The sequence below is a fragment of the Stenella coeruleoalba genome (genome assembly GCF_951394435.1).
Source record: "Stenella coeruleoalba genome assembly, chromosome: 14".
Lineage (NCBI taxonomy): Eukaryota > Metazoa > Chordata > Mammalia > Artiodactyla > Delphinidae > Stenella > Stenella coeruleoalba.
In genome coordinates, this window is record NC_137160.1 from 68127894 (window position 1) to 68155782 (window position 27889).

At 40.5% G+C, this 27889-nt stretch overlaps 1 protein-coding gene across 3 annotated transcripts in view; it reads left to right on the forward strand.

The window, feature by feature from the left end:
- Nucleotides 1-3154: 3154 nt before the first annotated feature.
- TTC28 (tetratricopeptide repeat domain 28) overlaps nucleotides 3155-27889 on the forward strand; it is a 594505-nt gene continuing 569770 nt past the window's right edge. For all 3 annotated transcript variants that reach the window (XM_079943481.1, XM_079943479.1, XM_079943480.1), the window contains exon 1: nucleotides 3155-3356. In XM_079943481.1, the coding sequence (XP_079799607.1) occupies nucleotides 3255-3356 (102 nt within the window). In that variant the 5' untranslated portion in view covers nucleotides 3155-3254. The remainder of the gene's footprint in view (nucleotides 3357-27889) is intronic.

Here is a 27889-nt window from a genome sequence, read left to right on the forward strand (position 1 = left end):
TGAAGGCTGCGGTTTCTTAGGGCATCTTTCCCTCTTGGGGTAGCCAGCGAGCCCTTCTCTGTTTCCAGAGCACTTTGTATTAGCTCTCTGATTATACCTACCATGGTAGGATGAATGATGGTCTCCAAAGATGTTCTTATCCTAATCCCCAAAATTTATGAATACGTGACTTTACATAGCAAAAGAGACTTTGCAGGTGTGATTAAGTGAAGGATCTTGAGATGGGAAGACCATCCTGTTTTATCAAGGTGGGCCCAGTGTTATCACAATGTTCCTTTTAAGAGGGACACAGGAAGAGTCAGAGTCAGAAGAGATGGAGTGGTGCTCTTTCAAAACAGAGGAAGAGGCCACAAGCCACTACAGGCAGCCACTAGAAGCTGACAGACAAAAAGCAAGGAAATGGATTCTTCCATCGGAGCCTCCTGAAGGAACCAGTCCTTTTACTTTACACCTTGACTTTAGCCAGGTGAAACTGATTTCAGACTTCTGACCTACAAAAGTTAAGAGAATAAATGTGTGTTATTAAAAAAAAAATATTAAAAGAAAAAAAAATGTGTGTTATTTTAAGCCACCCAATTTGTGGTAATTTGTTACAGCAGCCAGAGGAAGCTAATACACTCATTACTAATGGGGAGACATCAGCTGCCAATATGGGGACACCCAGCATCCACTTCCTCTTCTTAACCTTATACTCCGGTTTTCTTTTTGGGGAATTCTTTCTCCCTATCCCTTGAAGTCATAGAGGGAAGGGGAGATGGTACCTAGGTGTCTGCCTCCCCCCCCACACCCCGCACGCTATAGAAGACAAAGGGGTCCCTAGAGGCTCCTCTGGTAGAGCTCCTCTCACTGCCCACCCAGCTGGAGGTGGGCACAGGATTTTGAAATGTGAGCAAATGGAGCTGGGATGGCAACATCATTAGTGGGAGCAATATTGTGCTAATCTGAGCTCTCTGAACTTCCTGACCTTTGGCTTTGGACAAGTTACTTCTAATTGCTGAGCTTTTATTTCCTTATCTGTAAACTGGGTACAATAAGAGGACCATCTTAATACGGCATTTCTGAGGATTCAGTGGTGGAAGTTTCATTTACAGTGCCTGGTAGGGGATCTGTCAGCGTTGGCTTCTATCATTAAAGGTGGGAGGGTCACATACATAGCCAGAGGGAGCCATAGAAAGTTCTTGAGCAAGGAAGTAACATCACCTGTTTACCTTTTTTGGGTTCACACAAGATGGGTGGATAACTGAGATGCCTTTGACAAAACAGATTTGGGAAATGCCAGGTCTGGGGTGGGTGGTGGGAGCAGAGGTGGAGGGGTACCACCCAGTGACTGAAGTAACTGCCAGTCCCTTTTGAAGAACAGGCATGTTGCTTGGTGGTGGACCTCCGGTGCCTTGATGATGGTGCAGTAGACAGCTGTACTTTGTGTCTGTCCTGAACCTGATGCCTCTTATGGTAATTGCAACCCTATTTTTTCTGGGGGAGGGGAATCCCTCTTCCCACTTGCCCCAACCCCAGGTCCTTCTGGCAGGGTTAACCTCACCCCCTTCCTAGAGGGGCTCCATATAGTCAGATCTGGCCAATCTTGCTGTGATTGGCTCAGGCAGGTCACGTGACCCAAATGGGTCCAGTGAAAGAAAATCCAAGACTTTGGCTGGAACTACTGGGAAACAGCTCCTGCTATGAATATGTAAAATTACATATTCATAAATTCTGGGGAATTAGGATGAGAACATCTTTGGAAGCCATTATTCACCCTACCATGATGGTAGGTGTGAGTTAGGAGCTGCCCAGGACACTATGTGGAGAGAACTGCATGAGAATGAAGTCATCACAGAGGGAAGCGGAGCTGAGAGATTGTAGAAACACTGAGGTTATCGTTTGAGCACCTGGATCCAGCTATGCCTTAAGTGAGGTACCACCCAAGACTTTTCAATTATTCCCTTAATTGTTTTACTCCAGGTTGAGTTTTTTAAATTAAAAAAAATTTTTTTTGTTTTAAAAATTTTTGGTCACTTGTGTCTGGAAAAGCCCAGACTAATAAATTCAACCACTTACAAACTCCAGGAGACCCTCAGGCACTCTTCTTTTTTTTTTTTTTTACAAGTGAAAACATTCTCTGCTGTTGTTTTTGTGCCAACTTTAGGGTTTCCAGAGAGGTTTGGGGCAGAGAATGGAAAGTGAAGATGTGGGAACTAAGTCCCTCCAGCCCCAAGGTTGAGCGAACCCCCTCCCAGCTAATTATACCACAGGGTTTGGGATCAGAGCCCCCATCACTAAACTTTAGGAGTCCTGGAAGATAGAACTGGAATTATACCACTGAAACTTGGATAGCTTGGTGTGTGCCAGGCATTGTGCTCAGAAAGGTGTGTGCCTCATCGGAAAGCTCACCTCAACCCTGTGCTGCTCCTCCCTTTGCAGATTTAGAGATCAAGGCTCTCTGCAAGAACCGGAGGCAAGACTTGAACCGAAATTTCCCTTTTCAAGGGCCCTTGGTTCTTGACCATAAAACAAAATTACTTAAGAGGTCTTGTCACCGGATTACCATTTGGTGAGCACTAGGTGCGGTGTTGACATTTTATCTGGATTATTTCAAGTCCTCCTAACTTGCTGGACGTTCCCGATTAAGGAGAAACAGGCTCCTGGAGACCTGACCTTAATCAGGCAAAGGTGAGTGGAGATGCGGGACTCGAACTCGGATTCTCCATTGAGTCCGGCTTTCCAGGGACATGGACATCAACTGTGCTACTTAGGCTCGCTCACGTGCTCACACACCTTCGCGATGGGGCTCTCATCACCTTAGCGGCGTCTTCCCCCCGGACTTCTTGGGATAATTCCCTCTTGGCTTGGACCATCTCCTCAAGCCCAAGTAGGTGAAGCAAAAGGGGCAGTGCCGAAGGGTCTGGTCCGGCGTCGTCCGCAGTGCGGCAGGTGGCGGCGCCCAGCCCAGAACCGCGAGCTCTCTAGCCCGGCCGGACGGCTGCAGAGGGGGTGGGCGCAACGCTGGGAACAGCGGCCGGCTCCGGAGGGCGCGGGGAGGGGCGCGGCGAGTGCGCGCTTGCGCGGTCGGGGGGACCCGCGGAGGCGCGCGGGGAGCGTGCGCGGCGATGCGCGCGTGCGCGGTGTTGGGTGTGGGGGGGTGTGGGGGTCGCCGCGGAGGCGCGCGGCACGGCGGGAACATGGCGCGCGGGGCCGGCGCGCGCGCCTAGCTGGCGGGACCGTTAGCTCGAAGCGGACGCGGCCCGGGCCCCGCGGAGATGGAGCAGTCGCCGCCGCCGGCGCTCGAGCCCACCCCGGGGTCGACCCCGGCACGGAGCCGTAGGCGGCGGGAGCCCGAGTCACCGCCGGCGCCGCCTCCGGTGAGTGCGTGAGGGGCGCGGGCCGGGAGACTTTCTTTGTGAAACTCCGTCGGTGCGAGCCGGGCCGGGCCTCGGCGGCTGACGAGCGCCCGCGAGGCGGAACCCGCCCCGTCGTCCGGGTTCGAGCCCTGCCTCGCGCCACTCGGCAGCGGGACCCGGGCTGTTGCCTGCCCGCCTCAGTTTCCGCGGGAGTGTGTGTGCGCGCACGGGGGGCCGTATACAGTCGGCGCCTAATGCGCGCGGTGCCAATCCCTTGCCTCCGTCCCCGCTGGGCGGTGGCTGCCTGTGACCCGGGCCCACGGGAGAGGTAGACCGCAGCCGCTAGGAGACAGGTGTCGGCCAGCCCCGGGAGGCTCAGGTGCAGACAGCCCCAGGTGGAGTCTAAGGCAGTGAGCTGTGCGTTCCCGGAAGGAAGCAAGTCTGTCGGTGTCTCAGCACAGAGTGATTTTGGAATGCTTTACATCCATCTCAGCGTGGTGGTGTGTTTGGGGTATTTATCGGTCAGGGTGAAGGAAGTTGAGTGAAATGGACTTCGGAGGTGTGGCTCCGGCTGGATGGGATGGGATGCCCCCGAGCATTGGGCTCTCCAAACAGCCAGGGCATAGGAATAATCTGGAGCGCTTGATAAATATACAGGCGTCACAACTCACCCCAGGCCCAAGGACTCAGACTCTCCAAAGCAGAGGAGCAGATTTTGAATTTTTAACAAGCTCCTGAGTGATTATATCAGGCACATTTGACAAGCACTGTTTTAGTGTAAGCCTCCTGCGAGCAGGGGACCTGATCTGTTCATTGCTCACCATGGCATCCTGGTATCAGGCGCAGTGCTTAGCACATGGTAGATGGTCAGTACATATTTGTAGAAAGACTGAATGACTTAGGGAGTTTCCAAAATAGGAGTTCTTGTACTTTCAGGAGCTTTTTGAAGTTATTATCTCTGTCACATTTACTGTATGATGTGATTTTTCTCAGTCCCAACTTAACTTTTGTAACTGTTTATAAATGCCTTCTTTTCAGTATATTTTAGGCAAAAGCAAGGTATACCTTGCTTAGTATAAACCATCAACTATGTATAATCCTAGCTAGGTTAAAATTAATTCTGAAACTAAATTCTGAATAAAAAAATTGCACTTTTCTTTCTTTTCATCATTTGGGAACACTAGACTTATAGGATTTTGTTCTTTTCAGTCAGGTAAATATTTACATTTTCATCAAAGCAAATCTGAATTACTGTTTATTCAGAACAGTTGGCAATTTGCTTAAACCTCTGAGTATTTGTAATTTTTATGTGGTATTTTGAAATTGAGATTTGTGTCTAGTTCAGAGTCAATGCTAAAGTAGAATTGTTTGAAAGTTATTTGATATTTCAGGAGCTGTTTTTTTCATGTTTTTTGAATTTCAGTACTTGATTTAATTTCAGCAGTTTGTTGTTCATGGACAAAATATGAATGTATAGGAAGACAAAATTTTAGGAATATGCATATGAAGAAGAAAAATTGAAAATTAGGTGCTTTTTTTCTCTCAGCGTTTCATTTTTGTAGTTCATGCACATGTCTTTTTAAAAATTCCTTATTTTAATTGAGATATCAATATAATTGACATGTAACATATTAGTTTCAGGTGTACAACATAATGATTTGATATTTATATATATTGCAAAGTGATCATCACAGTAAGTCCAGTTAACATCCATTACCATACATAGTTACAGTTTTTTTTTCTTGTGATGAGAGCTTTTAAGTTCTACTCTTTTAGCAACAATCAAATATACAATACAGTGTTATAGTTCTATAGTCACCATGCTGTGCATCCCCATGACTTTTTTTTTTTTAAAGTGTCTTAAAAAACCCCAGCTTTGTTGAGATATAATTAATCTTACAATATGTGGTCTTTTTGTGACTGGCTTCTTTCACTTATCACAGTGTTTTTGAGGTTTATCCATGTTGTACCTGTATCATTTATTTATTGCTGAATAATACTTAATTGAACAGATATACCACATTATATCTTTTCATGCATTGATAGACATAGGTTTTCCCCCCCACTTTTTGGTTATAATGAATGATGCTGCTATGAGCATTTGTGTACAAGCTTTAGTGTGGACATATGTTTTCATTTCTCTTGGGCATATCCCAATTGCTGGGTTATATGGTAACTCTATTTTAACCTTTTGAAAAGTTGAAAAACTGTTTCCTAAGTCATTGCATAATTTTGCATTCCCACCAGCAGTGTATGAGAGTTTTACAATCTTGTCAGTACTTGTTATTGGTTTGTCTTTTTTTTTTTAATAAATTTTATTTATTTTTGACTGTGTTGGGTCATCATTGTTGCCCACTAGCTTCCTCTAGTTGTGGCGAGCGGAGGCTACTCTTCATTGTGGTGTGCAGGCTTCTCATTGCAGTGTCTTCTCTTGTTGTGGAGCACCGGCTCTAGGCGTACGGGCTTCAGTAGTCGTGGCACACGGGGTCAGTAGTTGTGGCTCGCAGGCTTAGTTGCTCTGTGGCATGTGGGATCTTCCTGGACTAGGAATCGAACCCATGTCCCCTGCACTGGCAGGCAGATTCTTAACCACTGCGCCACTAAGGAAGTCCCATGGTTTGTCTTTTTAACTTAGCCATCCTAGTAGGTGTTAAGTGGTATCTTATTGCAATTTTGATTTGCATTTCCTTGATGACTAATGATGTTGGGCATATTTTTTTGTGTGTGCTTATCAGCCATTTGTATATCTTTGGAGAAATTTCTGTTCAAATCCTTTGTCCATTTTGGGGGGGTCCAATTTTTAATTGGGTTATTTGTCTTTTTATTATTGAGTTGTAGGAGTTTTAAAAATATTTTGGATACTAAATTAGGTATATGATTTGCAAATGTTTTCTCCCATTCTGTAGGTTGTGTTTTAACTTCTTTGACAGTGTCCTTTGTTGCAAAAAACGTTTTAATTGTGATGAAGTTCTTTTGTTGCTCATGCTTTTGGTGTCATATCTAAGAATCCATTGCCAAATTCAAGGTCATGAAGGTTTACCCCTATGATTTCTTCTAAGAATTTTATGTTTTTAGTCCTTATATTTAGGTCATCAATCCATTTTGAGTTAATTTTTGCATATGGTGTAAGGCAGTGGTCCAAATTCATTCTTTTGCATATTGTGATCCAGTTGTCCCAGCACTATATATTGAAAAGACTGTTCTTATCCCATTGGGTGGTGTTTGCACCCTTATTGAAAAATCAGCTGAATATGTGTTAGGTTTTTTTCTGGATTCTCAATCTTATTCTATTGCCTATCCTTATGCCAGTACAACACTAGTTGGTTACAGTAGCTTTGTAATAGGTTTTGAAATTAAGTGTAAGTCCTATAACTTTGTTCTTTTTCAAGACTGCTTTGACTTTTCTGGGTCCCTTACATATGGATTTTAGGATCAGCTTATCAATTTCTGCCCAAGAGTAGCTGGGATTTTTATAGAGATTGTGTTTAATCTGTCCTTTCAATGATATTTTATAGTTTTCAGGCCCAAGTCTTACACTTCTTCCAAAAATTTATCTGTAAGTATTTATTTTATTCTATTAGATGCTGTTGTACATGGTACTGTTTTTAACATTTCATTTCACATCATTGTTCATCACTAGCTCATTGCTAGTGTATAGAAAAAATACAGTTGAGTTTTGGATATATCTTTTAGCTTCATCGTTTAGTGGTAGTCTGTTCCAATTTTCTGTTTCAGATCTTTCCTCGAAAATAGTGAGGAAGAATGGTCTTTGAAAACTCAAGCATGGATGCAAATCCAGGTTCATATCTCTAAGTTTTGGCTCTGCTACTTACTAGTTGAGTTTTTGACAAATCTTAATGTTATATATCCAGTGTTCTCATATGTATAATGGGACAGTAATATCCATCTCAAAGAATTAAGTAAAAGAGAATGTATGTAGGTAGATATTTAGAGCAATGCCTTGCATGTGGTAGGGATTTGGTACTTTGTTGTTCTTTTGCTAATTAACTCTATTTAAAAGGAAGCCCCAAAGCAAACAAAACTGCCAAACCAAAAACAAAACCCAAAAAACCCTCCCCCCCAAAAATAAACAAACCTAAAACCTCAGACCAAAAAAAAAACCAAACACCAAAAAAACCCCCCCACAAAACAAAAACCTCAAACCTCTTCCTGTCCCCGTCACTTTTCTGTGACCCAGGAAATCCCTGTGAGTGTTTGAGGAACAGTGAAGGAGTCTTTCACACCACACAGTTGTATTGTAAAAGGCTGCTAAATCTAGGCTGCTCTATATGATATTTGACAACGTATTTGTATGTATTATTAAAAATAATAAAAGTATAACTGAAAGCTGTTTGCTCTTACCCCATAGTTCTTATTAATGTCCTGTTCTTTTACTACTTATTTCTACTAAAAGCAGAAGCAGTATTTTTTCATTAAGTTTGTTGATTACAATTCTTATTTCTTTTGAATGATTGCTATTTTTTTTTAACATCTTTATTGGAGTCTAATTGCTTTACAATGTTGTGTTAGTTTCTGCTGTACAACAAAGTGAATCAGCTATATGTATACATATATCCCCATATCCCCTCCCTCTTGCATCTCCCTCCCACCCTCTCTATCCCACCCCTCTAGGTGGTCACACAGCACTGAGCTGATCTCCCTGTGTGATGCAGCTGCTTCCGACTAGCTATCTATTTTACATTTGGTAGTGTATGTATATCACTGTTACTCTCTTACTTCTTCCCAGCTTACCCTTCCCCCTCACCGTGTCCTCAAGTCCATTCTCTACATCTGCGTGTTTTTTTTTTTTTTTTTGCGGTACGCGGGCCTCTCACTGTTGTGGCCTCTCCCGTTGCGGAGCACAGGCTCCGGACGCGCAGGCTCAGCGGCCATGGCTCACGGGCCTAGCCGCTCCGCGGCATGTGGGATCTTCCCGGACCGGGGCACGAACCCGTGTCCCCTGCATCGGCAGGCGGACTCTCAACCACTGCGCCACCAGGGAAGCCCCTACATCTGCGTTTTTATTCCTGTACTGCCCCTAGGTTCCTCAGAACCATTTTTTCTTTAGATTCCATATATATGTGTTAGCATACAGTATTTGTTTTTCCCTTTCTGACTTACTTCACTCTGTATGACAGACTCTAGGTCCATCCACCTTCACTGCAGTACTATTTACAATAGCCAGGACATGGAAGCAACCTAAGTGTCCATCGACAGATGAATGGATAAAGAAGATGTGGCACATATATACAATGGAATATTATTCAGCCATAAAATGATGGCTGTTTTTAAAAAACTTAGAGACAAAGCCTGATGTTTGAATTGAAATTTAATAGTATTATTTTTATTTTGGTGCTTCTTCAGTAGCTGGAGTAGATTACTATTTTGTGCAGGAGGAAACCAGAGACAACAATATAATACAGATATGATGCTTGTAACATATGTTCATTGAATGTGTATTCACTACGAACCAAAGAAAATAATTGTTTATACTGTAAATATTATTTAAACAATATAAACTTACCTTCAGAATCACAATTATAATTAAATTTATAACCCACAGATCCACAGATTGATCTCACAGACATTTCTATAAGAATATTTTATTTATTTATTTATTTTCAAATTTATTTATTTATTTATGGCTGTGTTGGGTCTTCGTTGCTGCCCACAGGCTTTTTCTCTAGTTGTGGTGGGTGGGGGGCTACTCTTCGTTGTGGTGCGTGGGCTTCTCATTGCAGTGGCTTCTCTTGTTGTGGAGCACGGGCTTCTCATTGTGGTGGCTTCTCTTTGTGGTGGCTTCTCGTTGCGGATACGGGCTCTAGGTGCGTGGGCTTCAGTAGTGTGGCACGCGGGCTCAGTAGCCGGGGCTTGCAGGCTCTAGAGCGCAGGCTCAGTAGTTGTGGCGCACAGGCTTAGTTGCTCCGAGACGTGTGGGATCTTCCCGGACCAGGGCTCGAACCTGTGTCCCCTGCACTGGCAGGCGGATTCTTAACCGTTGTGCCACCAGTCAAGTCCCTGTAAGAAAATTTTATTTTATTTATTTATTTATTTATTTTTGCGGGACGCGGGCCTCTCACTGTTGAGACCTCTCCCGTTGCGGAGCACAGGCTCCGGACGCGCAGGCTCAGCAGCCATGGCTTACGGGCCTAGGCCGCTCCGCGGCACGTGGTATCTTCCTGGACCAAGGCACGAAGCTGCGTCCCCTGCATCGGCAGGCAGACTCTCAACCACTGCGCCACCAGGGAAGCCCAAGAAAATTTTAAATCAAAGTGTCTGTATTAAAAAAACCCAAAAAACCACAGCCTTTTATTATTAATCATTAGAGAAATGCAAATCAGAACTACAATGAGATCATCTCACACCGGTCAGAATGGCCATCATCAAAAAATCTAGAAACAATAAATGCTGGAGAGGGTGTGGAGAAAAGGGAACACTTTTGTACTGATGGTGGGAATGTGAATTGGTACAGCCACTATGGAGAACAGTATGGAGGTTCCTTAAGGAACTAAAAATAGAACTACCATATGACCCAGCAATCCCACTACTGGCCATATACCCTGAGAAAACCATAATTCAAAGAGTCATATACCAAAATGTTCATTGCAGCTCTATTTACAATAGCCAGGAGATGGAAACAACCTAAGTGTCCATCATCGGATGAATGGATAAAGAAGATGTGGCAAATATATACAATGGAATATTAGTCAGCCATAAAACGAAACGAAATTGAGCTATTTGTAATGAGGTGGATGGACCTAGAGTCTATCATACAGAGTGAAGTAAGTCAGAAAGAGAAAGACAAATACCGTATGCTAACACATATATATGGAATTTAAGAAAAAAAATGTCATGAAGAACCTAGGGGTAAGACGGGAATAAAGACACAGACCTACTAGAGAATGGACTTGAGTATATGGGGAGGGGGAAGGGTAAGCTGTTACAAAGCGAGAGAGTGGTATGGACATGTATACACTACCAAACGTAAAATAGATAGCTAGTGGGAAGCAGCCGCATAGCACAGGGAGATAAGCTCGGTGCTTTGTGACCACCTAGTTGGGTGGGATAGGGAGGGTGGGAGGGAGGGAGATGCAAGAGGGAAGAGATATGGGAACATATGTATATGTATAACTGATTCACTTTGTTATAAAGCAGAAACTAACACACCATTGTAAAGCAATTATACTCCAATTAAGATTTAAAATAAATAAATTGAAATAAATAAATAAATAAAACAAACAAAAACACAGCCTTTTATTATTCCAAAAACTGCATGTGTGCATGGTATATAATTAGAAAACATAAGACGAGCAAAAATCCCCCCCCCCCGGTAACATTACTAATATAGTGATTACTACTCTTAATACCTTAATACATGACTTTCTGGAACTTCTTCTGTACATCTTTCTATATAACAATATTTGCACACATACAGACAAATGTATATAGGTATTTTAAATAAGACTGTATAAAATGTCTTTAATTATATTTAAAATCATCTTTATTTAGGTATAATTCATAAAAAAAATAAAATTTATCAACTTAAAGTGTATAGTTGTATGAGTTCTGACAAATATGTATAGTTGTATAATCACCATTACAGTAAAAGTTGTAGAAGACTTTTCTTTTTTATTACTGAGTACTGCTCCAATGTATGTGTCCTGCAATTTGCTATCCAGTTACTAGTCAGTGAACATTTGGGTTTTTTTCTGGTTTTTAGTGATTGTGAATAGAGCTACTATGAACATTCACATACAAGTCTTTGTGTGTTTCATAAGACATACAGACAGACACATATATATATATATTTCGTAAGTGTTTAGGAGTGGGATTGCTGGATTGTATGGTGAACATTATATAGATACTGTTTTGAAACCTTTTTTTTCAGGCAGTGACCCCCCTCCCCACCAACTTTCCATTTAAGTAAATTTTCCTCTTAATAAATTCTCAGACAGTATTAAAAATTTTGCCTATGGGGCTTCCCTGGTGGTGCAGTGCTTAAGAATCCGCCTGCCAGTACAGGGGACACGGCTTCGAGCCCTGGTCCAGGAAGATCCCACATGCCGCAGAGCAACTAAGCCTGTGTGCCACAACTACTGAGCCTGTGCTCTAGAGCCTGCATGCCACAGCTACTGAGCCCACATGCCACAACTACTGCAGCCTGCGCGCCCAGAGCCTGTGCTCCACAACAAGAGAAGCCACCGCAATGAGCCGGTGCACCACAATGAAGAGTAGCCCTGGCTTGACGCAACTAAAGAAAGCCTGTGCTCAGCAATGAAGACCCAACACAGCCAAAAATAAATAAATTTATTTAAAAAAAAAATTTTGCCTATCTAAGAATGTTCTTTGAAGCTGTTATGTCAAAATCAGTATCTAATCCAGGATCATGCCTTAATTAATGTCACTGAAGTTCCTTTTAATGTAGCATGGTCCCTTTTTTCATGACTCTGAGTCACTGGGAAGACCAAACCAGTTGTCCTGCAGTTATCTTCTGGATTTGTCTGGTAGCTTCCATGTGGTGCCATTTACCTTGTTTCTTTATTTCCTGTAAACTAGAAGCTGTATAAAAAGACTTGATGGATCCAAGTTAAATATTTTGGCTAGATTATACCACTGGTAATGTCTACTTATTGTTGCGATAAAAGGCTTGTTTTATCATTAATATTTTCTTGCTGTTGAGAAACAGAAAGCAGTTATAATATCCTTCTATTCTTTAACTAGAGATCAGAGACTAGTCCGTTTTACTAGAGATCAAAAGTAGTATTGGGAGATTGAACAAGCAGTAACAGTAACTAGAGAGTAGAACAGTAAAAGGGGGGAAGCAGGTGTCATAGTATGGCTCTAACTGCCCTTACTGTGACCACTACCAAAAAACCCCTTTTTATCTCATGGCTGTATTACCTCTAGGAGAGGAAATTTCAGTCTGGAGAACGTGCATTATTTAATAATTAATAGTGTAAAGTTAAATTGCAGTAATCTGAAATGTGAGTTGTTGAGATTCTAGCTGACAAATAACTGTTTGTAATGAGGATGTGGTACTATGTTGTGGATAAAGAACAGGTTGCTAAGAAATAGCACGTGGTCAAAGTAAAACAGCAAACCTGACTCTGTTGTAGCTTTGCAAGAGTGAAAAAAAAGTTTAGCTGTGACTGTTAAATATGGAAGGCATCTTATTGTATATGGTTTTCCTTTTCATGATTATATATCTGGCATTTCCAGGCTGTGACTGGCTAAGTTTGCCATAGTAGAAGTTCAAAAATTGCCATAGTAGTGTTTCAACGTACTGTGGACTTAGTTCAGAAAATGGTAGGAAAATTTTCTTATCAGTATTCTCTGCACTTCCAGAATTGCATAAAGAACATCACTTTGATGAAGATGAAGCTTACTTTGATTATTATTTCCCTCTGTCAGTCATCATAAAAGGAAAGTCAGAAACCTTGATACTTATATTTTGCCAAATCATGCATATAGAAAGCCATTGGTGCCCATTTTTAGATTATAGATGCAAGAAAAAATAATTTTTGAAGATGAGGAGGGGAAAGTAAGAATAGGTTAAAAGAAAAGACATATTGGAAAAGAATCATCCAAATAAATAGAAAGTAGGAGCAAGTGGAGATGAGAGAAGAGGGTAATTATTAGATTTAAAGGACAAACATTCTAAAAATTATTATTGGGATCTCTTGTGTGACCTTTCTTTCTTTTGTGATTGAACTCTGCAGCATCAAGTAAAGCTGGAATGGATTCAGTTCTTTGGGGCTGAAGGTATTTTTCTTGGTTGTTTTATTTTAGCAGTTGGACTGGGCAGTTTAAGGAATGTAGTTTTAAAATAATAAGTCTAATCTTGACATCCTATGTTCATGGACCAGAAGACTTAACCGTGTTAATATCGCAGTACTCCCCCACATGATGTACAGGTTAAGTGAAATTCCTATCAAAATCCCATCTGCCTTTTTTGCAGAGATTGACAAGCTGATCCTAAAATCCACATGGAAAGGCAGGGTACCCAGAATAGCCAAGGCAATCTTGAAAAAGAACAAACTTAGAGGTCTCACACTTCCCAATTTCAAAATCTACTATAAAGCAACAGTAATCAAGACAGTGTGGTACTAGCTTAAGAATAACACAGGTCAATGAAATTGAGAGTCCAGAAATAAATCCTCACATTTACAGCCAACTGATTCTCAACAATGGTGTGAAGACAATTAAATGGGGGAAAGAATGGTCTTTTCAGTGAATGTTGCTGGACAACAAACAACTGGATATCCACCTGCAAAATGATGAATTTGGACCCCTACCTCACACCATACACAAAAATTAACTCAAAATAAATCGAAGACCTAAATGTAAGAGCAAAAACAATGAAAATCTTATCAGAAAACACAGGTCTGTAAGTGACAACATTTTTATAAATTTATTTATTTCTTTTTGGCTGCGTTGGTTCTTCATTGCTGTGTGTGACTTTCTCTAGTTGCGGTGAGCGGGGGCCACTGTTCCCTGTGGTGCATGGGCCTCTCATCACGGTGGCCTCTCCCGTTGTAGAGCACGGGCTCCAGGCATGTGGGCCCCAGCAGTTGTGGTATGTGGGCTCAGCAGTTGTGGCTCGGTTCCAGAGTACAGGCTCAGTAGTTGTGGCGCACGGGCCCAGCTGCTCCGCGGCATGTGGCATCCTTCCGGACCAGGGCCTGAACCTGTGTCCCCCGCATTGGCAGGCGGATTCTCAACCACTGCGTCACCAGCAAAGCTGGTGACAACATTTTTAATGCAAGCATGTTAACCTCCAAGTGCTTATGAGATATTATGCCAAATTGTAGAGCAGAGGAAGTCATCAATTCCATAAGACTTAACCCTGTGACCGTCTTTTACTAAGAGCTTAGTTTCCTGAAATTTTGTTAGTACAGTTTGATACTGAAAAGTATATATTTAATAAGGGCAAACACTTAGGTTGAAACAGTACCTTTTATTTTGGAGTTAATTGGTCATTCCCATTTCCCTCTCAGGAGTTTGCATGCTACTAATATTATTTTGGAATTCAGGCACCTTTATTGGACATTTGGTCCTGTGTATAGTTTCTTGTCCTTGGGAAAAGTATCTGACAGGGGATTGCACAATTTCCTGAGAGGATACTAAAAAAGTACTAAAAACACTGCCACAAATGCTTTTGTTCTGTATGTAATGTCTTTGTGTAGAGTGCTGTCTTGGATCCTTATGGTTTTAGCTTATGTAGAAACAGCATTTTTAAAAGTTGCTCCACTGTCAAATAATGCTCTTCTTAAATTCATTGCTTCTTTCTTTATTTTATTTTTGGCTGCTTTGGGTCTTTGTTGCTGCGCGCGGGCTCTCTCTAGTTGCGGAGAGCAGGGGCCACTCTGTTGCGGTGTGTCGGCCTCTCATTGTGGTGGCTTCTCTTGTTGCAGAGCACGGGCTCCAGGTGTGCGGGCCTCTGTTGTTGCAGCACGCAGGCTCAGTAGTTGTGGTGCATGGGCTTAGCTGCTCTGCCGGCTGTGGGATCTTCCCAGACCAGGGCTTGAACCCGTGTCGCCTACATTGGCAGACAGATTCTTAACCACTGTGCCACCAGGGAAGTCCCAAATTCATTGCTTCTTAATCTCCACAAAGATTTATGAAAACCATTTATAGAAGTTGTTCAGGAAATTGGTCATAAATTCCAAATATATTTCATAAAAAAATAAAATTTTTGTTAGGTATATTTGGAAGAACCATGTAAATTATAGAGTACTGTGTGTTCCTTCCATAAGTATAAGGTCTGTTGGTTTCAGATTATTATCACTAACATGTGCTTACTATGTGTTAAGCACTGTTCTAAGTCCTTTACATAAATTAACTCATTTAATCCTCACAACTATCTTATAAGGTAGTTATTATTGTTATCACTGTTTTACACATGAGGAAACTGAGATACAGCAAGGTTACTAAGTAGTAACTTACTCAAGCTCCACAGTTAGGAAGCTGAGTTGCCCTGGATTCTAATTTAGTAGTTTGGCTCTGGAGTCTACGTTCTTAACCACTGCCCTAGACTATCTTTGATTTGAACGATCATTAAGGAAATAGTCATCAATTAGAACTTTTGCTACTGAATGTTAGACTTGTTGCAGAATAGCAGTATAGGAATTCCCCTGGATATTTTGTTAAAATCTAGTTTTCATTGTGGGGTTTAAGGTTATGTTGGCACAGTATTCTGGAATTTGAGTCCCTATAATGATGATAGAGCCAAAGAATGAGTACTTGATACTAAGTTTATTCTTTCATTTTATTATCTTTCAACTTTTCATCAATCAAAAGATAAAATTAACTACAATGTAAGCAGTTTATTTTTAAGTATTTAAAGTTATAAAGCTGTTACTAAACTAATGCTTAATGGAGTACCTGACATAAAGGATTCTTGAATGAATAATGGGAATTAAACCAGATAATGAAGAAAAGTATTAAATGAAATGAGTCTATATAAAAATAATAGTTTTTAAGATAGTAAAGAAGTGATTCTAATTTCATATGCATCTCTGAAATAAAAGGAATTATAAAATAAAATCATAGCTTGTATCTTCCTTATTTATTGATGAAGGGAATCAGTCTTTATAATGCAAATTAAAAGTTGTTAACTAAAAACAAAGCAAAATTAATACTATAAGTTATTTATTGATTCAGAATTTTAGCCCAAGGTCAGGTTTGTGAAATTAACATATAATTTTAGTTTCCTGAAAGAAGTTTTTGATTGTTTAAAAAAAAAATGGATTCCAGAAATATATTCTTCATTTGAACTTCCTGAGAGAGTTAAATGTAAGTATTTACTTAATAAATATCAATTTTTGAGCTTTTCCTTATTCTTGAAGGAAAGAGTTGAAATAATTGAATGTCTAGAGACAGTTTTACACCGCTTTTTGTTTGTTTGTTTTTGCTGCACTGCACAGCTTGTGGGATCTCAGTTCCCCACCCAGGGATTGAACCTAGGTCCCGGCAGTGAAAGTGCTGCATCCTAACCACTGGACCACCAGGGAATTCCCTATACTGCTTTGTTTTAAGTCATGTCTATTTGTGAACTCAAAGCTATTTAGAGAAGGATTTAAAATTTTTATCCTTTGTGAGATGGGTTGTAAACAAATTGGCAGATATTAGAAATACAATTACTCTTCTACTTTAGAGTACATATTTCTAGTTGAAGTTGGAAGAGAGAGAATTAGTCGATGTGTTTGCTAGTTAATTTTTTTTCAAAATGTGGTTGGTTTCCCACCATTGTCATAGCATTTTGATTGATTTTATAGAGGGAGTTGTGAAAGTGAATTTGTGTCAATTTGGCTCAAATATTTTTAAAAAGTTTTGTTTCTTGTGTATTTTATCACTTTTTTTCATAATGAGTTTAGATACACCAGTATTTTAACATTGGCTTTTAAAAATCATGACACTAAAAACACATATTATGTTTAACAATACTGCAGAAAATAAAAGTTACTTTTATTAAATTTCCACTTATACAAAGTTTGTATGTAAGACATGTATTTACAATTAAGGATAACGAACTCTTAAATTTTATATTCTCAGCCCAAGATATTTTTGAGCTTCAGTAAATAGAAACCATAATTTATAAAATAGATTGTGTATACCTACCATGAATTACCTTACTTTTGATTTCTGAATGGGACAATAGTGAAGGTAGTAGTTTTATTTTGCAGTGTGGAAGATGATTTCATTGCCTGATTTTCTACCCATTTTGTCCTGTGTGTGTTGTCAGGTCAGATGTTCTCAACCAAGAGTCTTAAAAAATCACTCCATATGTGAGAAAATTATTTCCCTTATAGCTGCAAGTCCAGATATGAACTTTAAAAAGCATGTAAGCAAGTTGAGCTTAAGTGTTGCATTTCAAAGGCTGCCTTAAATTTAGAGGGTTGTGTATCATGGCATTGTAGCATATGTAGTGTCAAAAGCATGAGATCTGTACCTCATTGTCCTATCCATAAAGTGAGAATGCTACCGTTGCTTATTTTACAGGGTTGTTGTCAGGATTAAATGAATTAATATGTATATGTTATTTAAAACACTTCCAGGCACATAGTAAGTGTTAAATAAATGCTAGGGGTGTGTGTGTGTGTGTGTGTGTGTGTGTGTGTGTGTGTGTGTGTGTGTTGTGTTGTTGTTATTACTATTGTTGACCTAAAACAAATAGACTGCCAGATATTTCTCCAGCAAAGATGAGTTTATTTGGGATCAGCAGAGAATTGCAGTTTGGGGTGGGCATCCATGGTGAGCACGCATGGCAAGGAAAGGAGAACACTTCTATAGAGAGGAAGTTGGGAGGACAGTAGTAAAGGAGTCCATGGCTTTTCAGTGGTTGTGTCCTTGCCAGGAAAGAAGAGGAACCTTTCTTCTTCCTGTTGGGCTCTGCTATCGTTACAGGGTATGGGAGCTCCCCTTTCTGGTCTCCCAACTCCATTTAACTGAGGTTTCTTTCCTGGGTGTAGTATCTCATGTTGGAGGGAAAGTGCACATATTGGAAAGTTAATTATGTCGTATTTGAGTAACAAGGAGGGCTAGGAGGGAAAACTCTCAGGTACTTTTTATCTAAAATCCATATGTCGTCAAGATCACAGACACTGGAGATCATCTGAAGTGCTATGTTATCATCAAAGGTTTGGTGGCAAACTTTCAACAGGCTTGGTCCAGATATCTTGGGAAAGCTGTCTCATCAGATGTCATCTGCTTCAATTCCAGGAAATCTTTACTTTCAGATCACCAGATGATGGTGCAGGTCCATTCAGGGTTTGGTGCTTTCTTTAGGTGTGTCGCATGAATCCAAGAGTCTGTTCCTTGAAATTTGGTGATATAAGGGTTGGTTAGCAGTACCTGATAGGGGGCTCTGCAGTGAGGTTGAAGAGAGCTCTTCTGGAGGTGTCTTTTCCAGTAGATGAAATCTTCAGGTTTCAAGGTGTGGTGCTTAAGTATTTTGTCTCCGGAGAGTGCACTATGAAAAGATTGCTCTACCAAAGCACGGTTATTTTTATTTATTTACTTATTTACTTATTTATTTAATGACATGCTACTTTAAAAAAAATAAATTTATTATTTATTTATTTATTTTTGGCTGCATTGGATCTTCGTTGCTGCACATGGGCAGAAAGTTGCTGTGAGCGGGGGCTACTCTTCGTTGTGGTGCACGGGCTTCCCATTGCGGTGGCTTCTCTTGGTGCAGAGCATGGGCTCTAGGCACGTGGGCTTCAGTAGTTGTGGCACGTAGACTCAGTAATTGTGGCCTACGGGCTCTAGAGCGCAGGCTCTGTAGTTGTGGCGCATGGACTTAGTTGCTCCGTGGCATGTGGCATCTTCCTGGACCAGGGATCAAACCCATGTCCCCTGCATTGGCAGGTGGATTCTCAACCACTGCGCCACCAGGGAAGCCCAGAATGGTTATTTTTAATACAAGCGATTATACCTTTGCAATATTGGAGTATCTCTTCTTTTATCAGTTGTGCATCAAAAGAATCAGGAGCCAAGTGCATTAGGCATCCTGTGACTATCTCAAAGGTTAAGAGTTTATGAATTCCAAAAGGGGTGGATTCCAAAAGGGGTGGATCTAAGATTTAAAAGAACCAATGGCAATGCTTTTGACCAAGGTATTTGGAGAGCCTCTACAGATTTTTCCAGTTGAGTCTTAATAAAGCCCTTAGTGCATTTGACTAAAGCAGAGGATTGAGGGTGGTAAGCACAGTGAAAGTATTATACAACTGGCCAAACTGCACAAACTTGTCCAAGTACCTGGCCATTAAATGGGTTCCTGGATCACTATGAAGTTTGAGAGGCGTTCTCTAGGTAGGGATAATTTTTTCCAAAAGGACTTTTTAGCCATAAAGGAGGCAGTAGCCTGTCTGCCAGGGAAGACTTCAGTCCAGTGTGATAACATACAGACCATAACTAAAACATATTTATATCCATGAGACAGAGGAAGTTGTATGAAATCCATTTGCCAGACCTCAAATGGTCCATTAGGCAGTTTAAAATGTCTGAGAGCAGTACGAACAGGCTTCCCTGGGTTGTACTTCAGATAAATGGGACAAGTGAGGTAGACACTTTTGGTGGCCTTATTAATGATTTCTTACCAATATTGATTCACAAAGGCTATCATTTTGTCAGTAGACCAATGGTTTATTGCGTGTACAATGGTGAGGACTGGGAATTTTAGAGCCTCTGGTAGGACTTGGTTATTATTTGGTCCAAACCAGAGCTTTCTGTTTTTATCAAGTCAACAGTTGTTGAGTTTCCAGTCTTGTTTTTCTTTTTCTGAGGCCAATTGTTGGGCTTCTCTAGCCAGTTTTTCTAAGTTATCATTTGGAGAAATATCCCTTTCGACCATGACACAGGTTTGGCTATTGTTGGTTCCTTTAAGGGCAGCTTTCCTTGCGGAAATATCAGCAAGGTGATTTCCCTTAAATTTCAGAGAGTCAAGTTTAGAATGCCCTGGAATCTTAATAATAGCTAAAGTGGTAGGTAAAAGTATTGCATCCAGTAATTCCTGAACATAGGAGCCATTTTAAATTTTATTTCCACTGGAAGTAAGAAAGCCATGTTGCTTCCACTACATTTCAAAATCATGAGTTATTTAAGCACATCTACTCTTAATATAAACATTGGCAGTTTTGTCATTGGCTAAAGTATGGGCATACCTCATTTTACTGTGCTTCACTTTATTGCACTTTGCAGATATTGCATTTTTTACAAATTGAAGGTTTGTGGCGATTCTGCATTGAGCAAGTCTGCCGGCGACATTTTTTCCCAACAGCATTTGCTCACTTCATATCTCTGTGTCACATTTTGGCAACTCTCACAATATTTCAAAATTTTTCATTAATTTTATATTTGTTATGGTGATCTGTGATCTTTGATGTTAGTATTGTGATTGTTTGGGGGCACCACGAATTGCGCCCACAAAGGATGTTGAACTTAATTGATAAATGTTGTGTGTATCCTGACTGCTCCACTCACTGGCCGTTCTTCTGTCTATCTCTGTCTCCTTGGGCCTCCCTATTTCCTGAGACACAATAGTATTGAAATTAGGCCAATGAATAAACCCTTCGGTTGCCTCTAAGTGGTCAAATCAAAGGAAGAGTTGCAAATCTTTCACTTTAAATCGAAAGCTAGAAATGATTAAGCTTAGTGAGGAAGGCATGTCTAAAGCTGAGATAGGCTAAAAACTAGGCCTTTTGTGCCAGTTACCCAAGTTGTGAATGCAAAGGAAAAGTTCTTGAAGGAAATTAAAAGTGCTGCTCCAGTGAATACACAAACGATAAGTAAGCGAAACAGCCTTATTGCTGTTATGAAGAAAGTTTTAATGGTCTGGATAGAAGATCAAGCTAGCCACAGCATTCCCTTAAGCCAAAGCCTAATCCAGAGCAAGGCCCTAACTCTCTTTGCTTCTATGAAGGCTGAGAGAGGTGAGGAAGCTGCAGAAGAAAAGTCTGAGCAAGTAGAGGTTGGCTCATGAGACTTAAGGAAAGAAGCTGTCTCCATAACATAAAAGTGCAAGGTGAAGCAGCAGGTGCTGATGTAGAAGCTTCGGCAAGTTATCCAGATCTAGCTAAGATAATTAATGAATGTGGCTACACTAAATAGTAGATTTTTGATGTAGATGAAACAGCCTTCTATTGGAAGAAGATGCCATCTAGGACTTTCATAGCTAGAGAGAAGTCAGTGCCTGACTTTAAAGCTTCAAAGGACAGGCTGACTCTTATTAGGGACTAATGCAGCTCGTGACTTTAAGTTGAAGCCAATGCTATTTACTATTCAAGAAATCCTAGGGCCCTTAGGAATTATGCTAAATCTACTCTGCCTGGATGACAGCACATCTGTTGACAACATGGTTTACTGAATATTTTAAGCCCACTGTTGAGACCTACTGCTCAGAAAAAAAGATTCCTTTCAAAATATTACTGCTCATTGACAATGCACCTGTTCACCCAAGCACCCTGATGGAGATATACAATGAGATTAGTGTTGTTTTCATGCCTGCTAACAAAACATCATTTTGCAGCCCATGGATCAAGGACTAATTTTGACTTTTAGGTCTTATTATTTAAGAAATACGTTTTGTAAGGCTGTAGTCACCATAGATGGTGATTCTAATGATGGATCTGGGCAAAGTAAATTGAAAAACATTCTGGAAAGGATTCACCATTCTGGATGCCATTAAGAACATTCATGATTCGTGGGAAGAGGTCAAAATATCAACATTAAAAGAAGTTTAGAAGAAGTTGCTTCCAACCCACATGGGTGACTTTGAGGGGTTCAAGACTTCAGTGGAGGAAGTAACTGCAGATGTGGTAGAAACAGCAAGAGAACTAGAATGAGAAGTAGACCCTGAAGATGTGACTGGATTGTAGCAATCTCATAAAACTTTAACAGATGAGGAGTGTTTCTTATAAATGAGTAAAGAAAGTGGTTTCTTGAGAATCTACTCCTGGTGAAGAAGCTGTGAAGGTTGTTGAAAGTGACAAAGGATTTAGAATATTACATGAACTTAACTGATAGAGCAACAGCAGGAATTGAGAGTATTGACTCCAATTCTGACAGCTCTACTGTGGGTAAAACGCTATCAAACAGCACTGTGTGCTACAGAGAAATGGTTCGTGAAAGGAAGAGTCAATTGGTGAGGCAACCTTCACTGTGGTCTTATTTTCAGAAACTGTCATGGCCACCCCAGCCTTCAGCAACCACCACCCTGATCAGTCAGTAGCCGTCAACACTGAGGCAAGACCCTCCACCAGCAAAAAGATTACCACTCACTGAAGGCTCAGACAATGGTTACCATTTTTAGCAATAAAGTATTTTTAAATTTAGGTATATATAGATATATTTTTGGACATAATCCTATTACACACTTTATAGACTACAGTTTAGTGTAAACATGACTTCTAAACGCACTAGGAAACCAGAAAATTCATGAAAAATGCACTAAACGCACTAGAAAACCAGAAAATTCATGTGACTCGCTTTGTTGTGATATTTGATTTATTGCAGGGGTCTGGAACTGAACCGGCAATGTTACCAAAGTATGCTTGTATAAGCCCACCACATTTTGAAAGATGTCTGGCAAAAACAATAGAGTAGTTGCTATCAAGACATTATTTCTGATAACAGATAGCAGAATTGGTTAACCAGCATAACCTTTTATTCTCTGTAGCAAGGAAACCTTGATCACTGCTTCCTACTGTTTTGTGGATTCTAAGGGAGGTCATGGTTCAATTCATATGTAGACCATCTGTAGACTGAGTAAATAAAATAACTTGTTTACCCATGCCTCTGTTTTTTTTCAAATATGTATAGATACTGTATTTTTTTTTACTTTTTAATTTAAAAATTTTATTTATTTTATTTAATTTTTTGCTGCATTGGGTCTTCGTTGCTGCGTGTGGACTTTCTCTAGTTGCGGTGAGCGGGAGCTACTCTTCTTTCTGGTGTGGTGGGCTTCTCATTGCGGTGGCTTCTCTTGTTGCGGAGCATAGGCTCTAGGTGTGCAGGCTTCAGCAGTTGTGGCACGCGGGCTCAGTAGTTGTGGCGTAAGGGCTCAGTTGCTCTGCGGCATGTGGCATCTTCCCGGACCAGGGCTCGAACCCGTGTTCCCTGCATTGGCAGGCAGATTCTTAACCACTGCGCCACCACGGAAGCTCCTTATTGCCATTAAATACATGTATATTTTGTGAATCAAAACAGTATCTAGGGCTTCCGTGGTGGCACAGTGGTTAAGAATCTGCCTGCCAATGCAGGGAACACGGGTTCGAGCCCTGGTCCGGGAAGATGCCACATGCCGCAGAGCAACTGAGCCCTTACGCCACAACTACTGAGCCTGCTCTCCGTAGACCGTGAGCCACAGCTACTGAAGCCTGTGCGTCTAGAGCCTGTGCTCCGCAACAAGAGAAGCCACTGCAATGGGGAGCCCGCACACCGCAAAGAAGAGTAGTCTCCGATCACCGCAATTAGAGAAAGCCCATGCACAGCAATGAAGACCCAATGCAGCCAAAAAATTTAAAAAATAAAATAAATAAAGGCAATAAGAGTAGCCTTTGCTATTTCTTTGTATTTTCTCAATTAGCTGTCTTAAAATGGACAGTTAAGAGATCAGAAAAAGGTTTTGATGCTTAAAGGGGGTCAAGAAAGTATTGTCGATGATTGATTTAGATCAGAGGTTGGCAAACTTTTCCTATAAAGCTCTAGGTAGTACATATTTCAGGCTTTATAGGCTACACAAGTCTCTGTTGCAACTACTAAACTGCCACTGTAGTATAAAAGCAGCCATAGACAATATATAAACAATAGGGTTTGGCTGTGTTCCAATAAAACTGTATTTCCAAAAATGGGTAGTGGGTTGATTTGGATCACATGCCGAAGTTTCCTAAGCCCTGATTTAGATCTTCTAAAAGTTCTTTCAAATTCTAAGAATTAACTTTAAAAAGAAGGAGGTTAGGGCTTCCCTGGTGGCACAGTGGTTGAGAGTCCGCCTGCCGATGCAGGGGACTCGGGTTCATGCCCCGGTCCGGGGGGATCCCACGTGCCGCGGAGCGGCTGGGCCCGTGGGCCATGGCCGCTGGGCCTGCGCGTCCGGAGCCTGTGCTCCGCAGCGGGAGAGGCCGCGGCAGTGAGAGGCCCGGGTACCGCAAAAAAAACAAAAAAACAAAAACAAAAAAAGAAAAACTAGAAAAAAAAAAAAAGGAGGTGAGAGAAGGAGTCAGATTACAATCTTGTTTACACCTCAGAGAACACTTGTCAGTTGATAAGGATCATTCCTGCCAATCTCAACTCTTACACTAGATTACAGTGTAGGTTTTGTGAGTATTGGTGACTGTAAAGTTCAGAATCCTGTACTTCTGTACATTGACCTAGGTTTCACTCTCCCTTGAATGGTGCTGAGTACACAGAGAATTATATTTTCATTTTCATGCATTTCTAGGTTCCTGCTGGGTTGAGTGTGTTTATTTGTAGAACCTCTTCCTTCTAATTATTTCATGGCAGGCTGCTTTTGATCATATTTTGCATATATTTATAAAAGATAGTTCCTTTTCCCTGATTCTAGTGTACTTCACTTTGAGACTGTCAGGAAAAAATGGGAAAGGACTTGAAATGGACTTGGAAAAAGATCACTGCCTATCTTCAGTGGAAAACTAGGTTATTAGGAATGCAGTGTGCTCTTGTAGGTTGTCTGATTCTATGAAATTTGCACCTTTCATTGTCTTTGAACTACTCTGTAGCTCTATACATTGTAGATAAGTGATAGCAATGCAAATTATTCTCTCCAGATGGAGGGATGATTGATTTCACTTTCCTCCTCCTTGAAGGGCAGTTTGCATTGTTGACGAAATAATTAATCAATAGTCTTAGAAAGAAATGGAAAATTTTATTGGAGCCAACCTGAGGATTATAACACGCAGACAGTCTTTCACAAAACAACTCTGAGGACTGTTTTGCCTGTTGGAGGTCAAACCACAGTTATATAAGTTTTTGGGACAAAGGGTTATATGTCAAATGATGTATTAACAGTTCACACAGTCCAGATCTGCACTTACAAAGTAAATAGTGCGTTGTGGGTCACCCATGGCAGTCCCAAAGTGAAGTACACTAGAATCAGGGAAAGATAACTATTTTTTATTGAAATAAATATGATCAAAAGAAGCCTACCATGAAATAATTAGAAGGAAGGGGTGCTACAAATAAACAGACTCAAAGTGAGTAGTGAGTCATGGGTCATTGAGACTCCTTATAAGATTAAGAAGGAAGGTTATCTCCTAAGGAGGTCTGGGTAGTGCAGATGCACAATACCCACTAAAGGGGAGGGAGGAGGCCCAAAGAAGCAGAGAAAAATTTTACATTTAAACTTGTCTTGACTTGCCATAAAATATGAATTTTATTTAATCAACATCTATTTAGAAATTCAATTCAGCATTTCTAATTGCCTATACATTTAATTCAATTTAATTGGTTGTAATGTTTTACTGGTTTACTCATTAGTTAATGAGTTAAATAAAGTCTTTGATGTGTGTCATTTTTTATTTGTATGAGAGTCATGATTTTACCTTTACAAAAATGGGTATTTTAACAGCAATAAGATCATTTAGTGGTTTCTATTCACTGGCTCACTTCTCACAAAATGCCTATCAATTATGGTCATAGAATTAATATTTTCATAACTTACCTGATTCTGCTAGAACCTTGGAACTTAAAGTGTGGTGAATAGGCTAGCAACGCCAGTATCATCAGGAGCTTGTTAGAAAGGCAAAATTTCAGGCCTCATTCTAAACCTAGTGGATCAGTATTTTAACAAGATGTTTTGGTTGATTTATATGTACATCAAGATTTGAGAAATGCTTTTTTAGAGAACTTTATTTATTTATTTATATTTTTAAAATTAATTTTTACCTTAGAGAATTTTAACTCCACTTATTATTTCCTATATCTTTATCTACACCTACATATATCTTTTATCTGTAGGTATATTTTGTGTTATATATATCTTTTTTTTTGGTATTAAATTTTTTTTTACTTAAAATGTAAATGCCAAAATAGGGCTGTACAGAAAAGAATTAACATAGGAGGACTGACACTACTATTCCTAAAAGGTCTGCTTATAAGATTGGTTCTTTTTTTTTTAATTTTTAAATTTTATTTTATTTTTTTATATAGCAGGTTCTTATTAGTCATCAGTTTTTTTTTTTTGTTTATTTTTTTTGTGGTACGCGGGCCTCTCACTGTTGTGGCCTCTCCCGTTGCGGAGCACAGGCTCTGGACATGCAGGCTCAGCGGCCATGGCTCACGGGGCCATCCGCTCAACGGCATGTGGGATCTTCCCGGACCGGGGCACGAACCCGGGTCCCCTGCATCGGCAAGCGGACTCTCAACCACTGCGCCACCAAGGAAGCCCTAGTCATCAGTTTTATACACATCAGTGTATACATGTCAATCCCAATCACCCAATTCATCACCCTCCCCCCCGCCCCCCCGCGGCTTCCCCCACTTGGTGTCCGAACGTTTGTTCTCTACATCTGTGTCTCAATATCTGCCCTGCAAACCAGTTCATCTGTACCATTTTTCTAGGTTCCACATGTATGCGTTAATATACGATATTTATTTTTCTCTTTCTGAACTACTTCACTCTGTATGACAGTCTCTAGATCCATCCACAACTCAACAAATGACCCAATTTCGTTCCTTTTTGTGGCTGAGTAATATTCCGTTGTATATAGGTACCACATCTTCTTTATCCATTCGTCTGTCGATGGGCAGTTAGGTTGCTTCCATGACCTGGTTATTGTAAATAGTGCTGCAGTGAACATTGGGGTGCATGTGTCTTTTTGAATTGTGGTTTTCTCTCGGTATATGCCCAGTAGTGGGATTACTGGATCACATGGTAATTCTGTTTTTAGTTTTTTAAGGAACCTCCATACTGTTCTCCATAGTGGCTGTATCGGTTTACATTCCTACCAACAGTGCAAGAGGGTTCCCTTTTCTCCACACCGTTTCCAGCATTTGTTCTTTGTAGATTTTCTGATGAAGCCCATTCTTACTGGTGTGAGGTGATACCTCATTGTAGTTTTGATTTGCATTTCTCTAATAATTAGTGATGTTGAGCAGCTTTTCATGCGCTTCTTGGCCATCTGTATGTCTTCTTAGGAGAAATGTCTATTTAGGTCTTTGGCCCATTTTTGGATTGGGTTTTTTTAATATTGAGCTGCATGAGCTGTTTATATATTTTGGAGGTTAATCCTTTGTCCGTTGATTTGTTTGCAATATTTTCTCCCATTGTGAGGGTTGTCTTTTCGTCTTGTTTATGGTTTCCTTTGCTGTGCAAAAGTTTTAGGTTTCATTGGGTCCAATTTGTTTATTTTTGTTTTTATTTGCATTACTCTAGGAGGTGGATTGAAAAAGATCTTGCTGTAATTTATGTCAAAGAGTGTTCTTCCTATGTTTTCCTCTAAGAGTTTTATAGTGTGCAGTCTTACATTTAGGTCTCTAATCCATTTTGAGTTTATTTTTGTGTATGGTGTTAGGGAGTGTTCTAATTTCAGTCTTTTACATGTAACTGTTCAGTTTTCCCAGCACCACTTGTTGCAGAGACTGTCTTTTCTCGATTGTATATCCTTGCTTCCTTCTTCATAGGTTAGTTGACCAGAGGTGCATGGGTTTACCTCTGGGCTTTCTATCTTGTTGCATTGATCTATGTTTCTGTTTTTGTGCCAGTACCATATTGTCTTGATAACTGTAGCTTTGTAGTATAGTCTGAAGTCAGGGAGTCTGATTCCTCCAGCTCCATTTTTTCCCCTCAAGACTGCTTTGGCTCTTCAGGGTCTTTTGTGTCTCCATACAAATTTTAAGATTTTTTGTTCTAGTTCCGTATAAAATGCCATTGGTAATTTGATAGGGATTGCATTCAATCTGTAGATTGCTTTGGGTAGTATAGTCATTTTCACAATATTGATCCTTCCAATCCAAGAACATGGTATATCTCTCCATCTGTTGGTATCATCTTTAATTTCTTTCACCAGTGTCTTATAGTTTTCTGCATACAG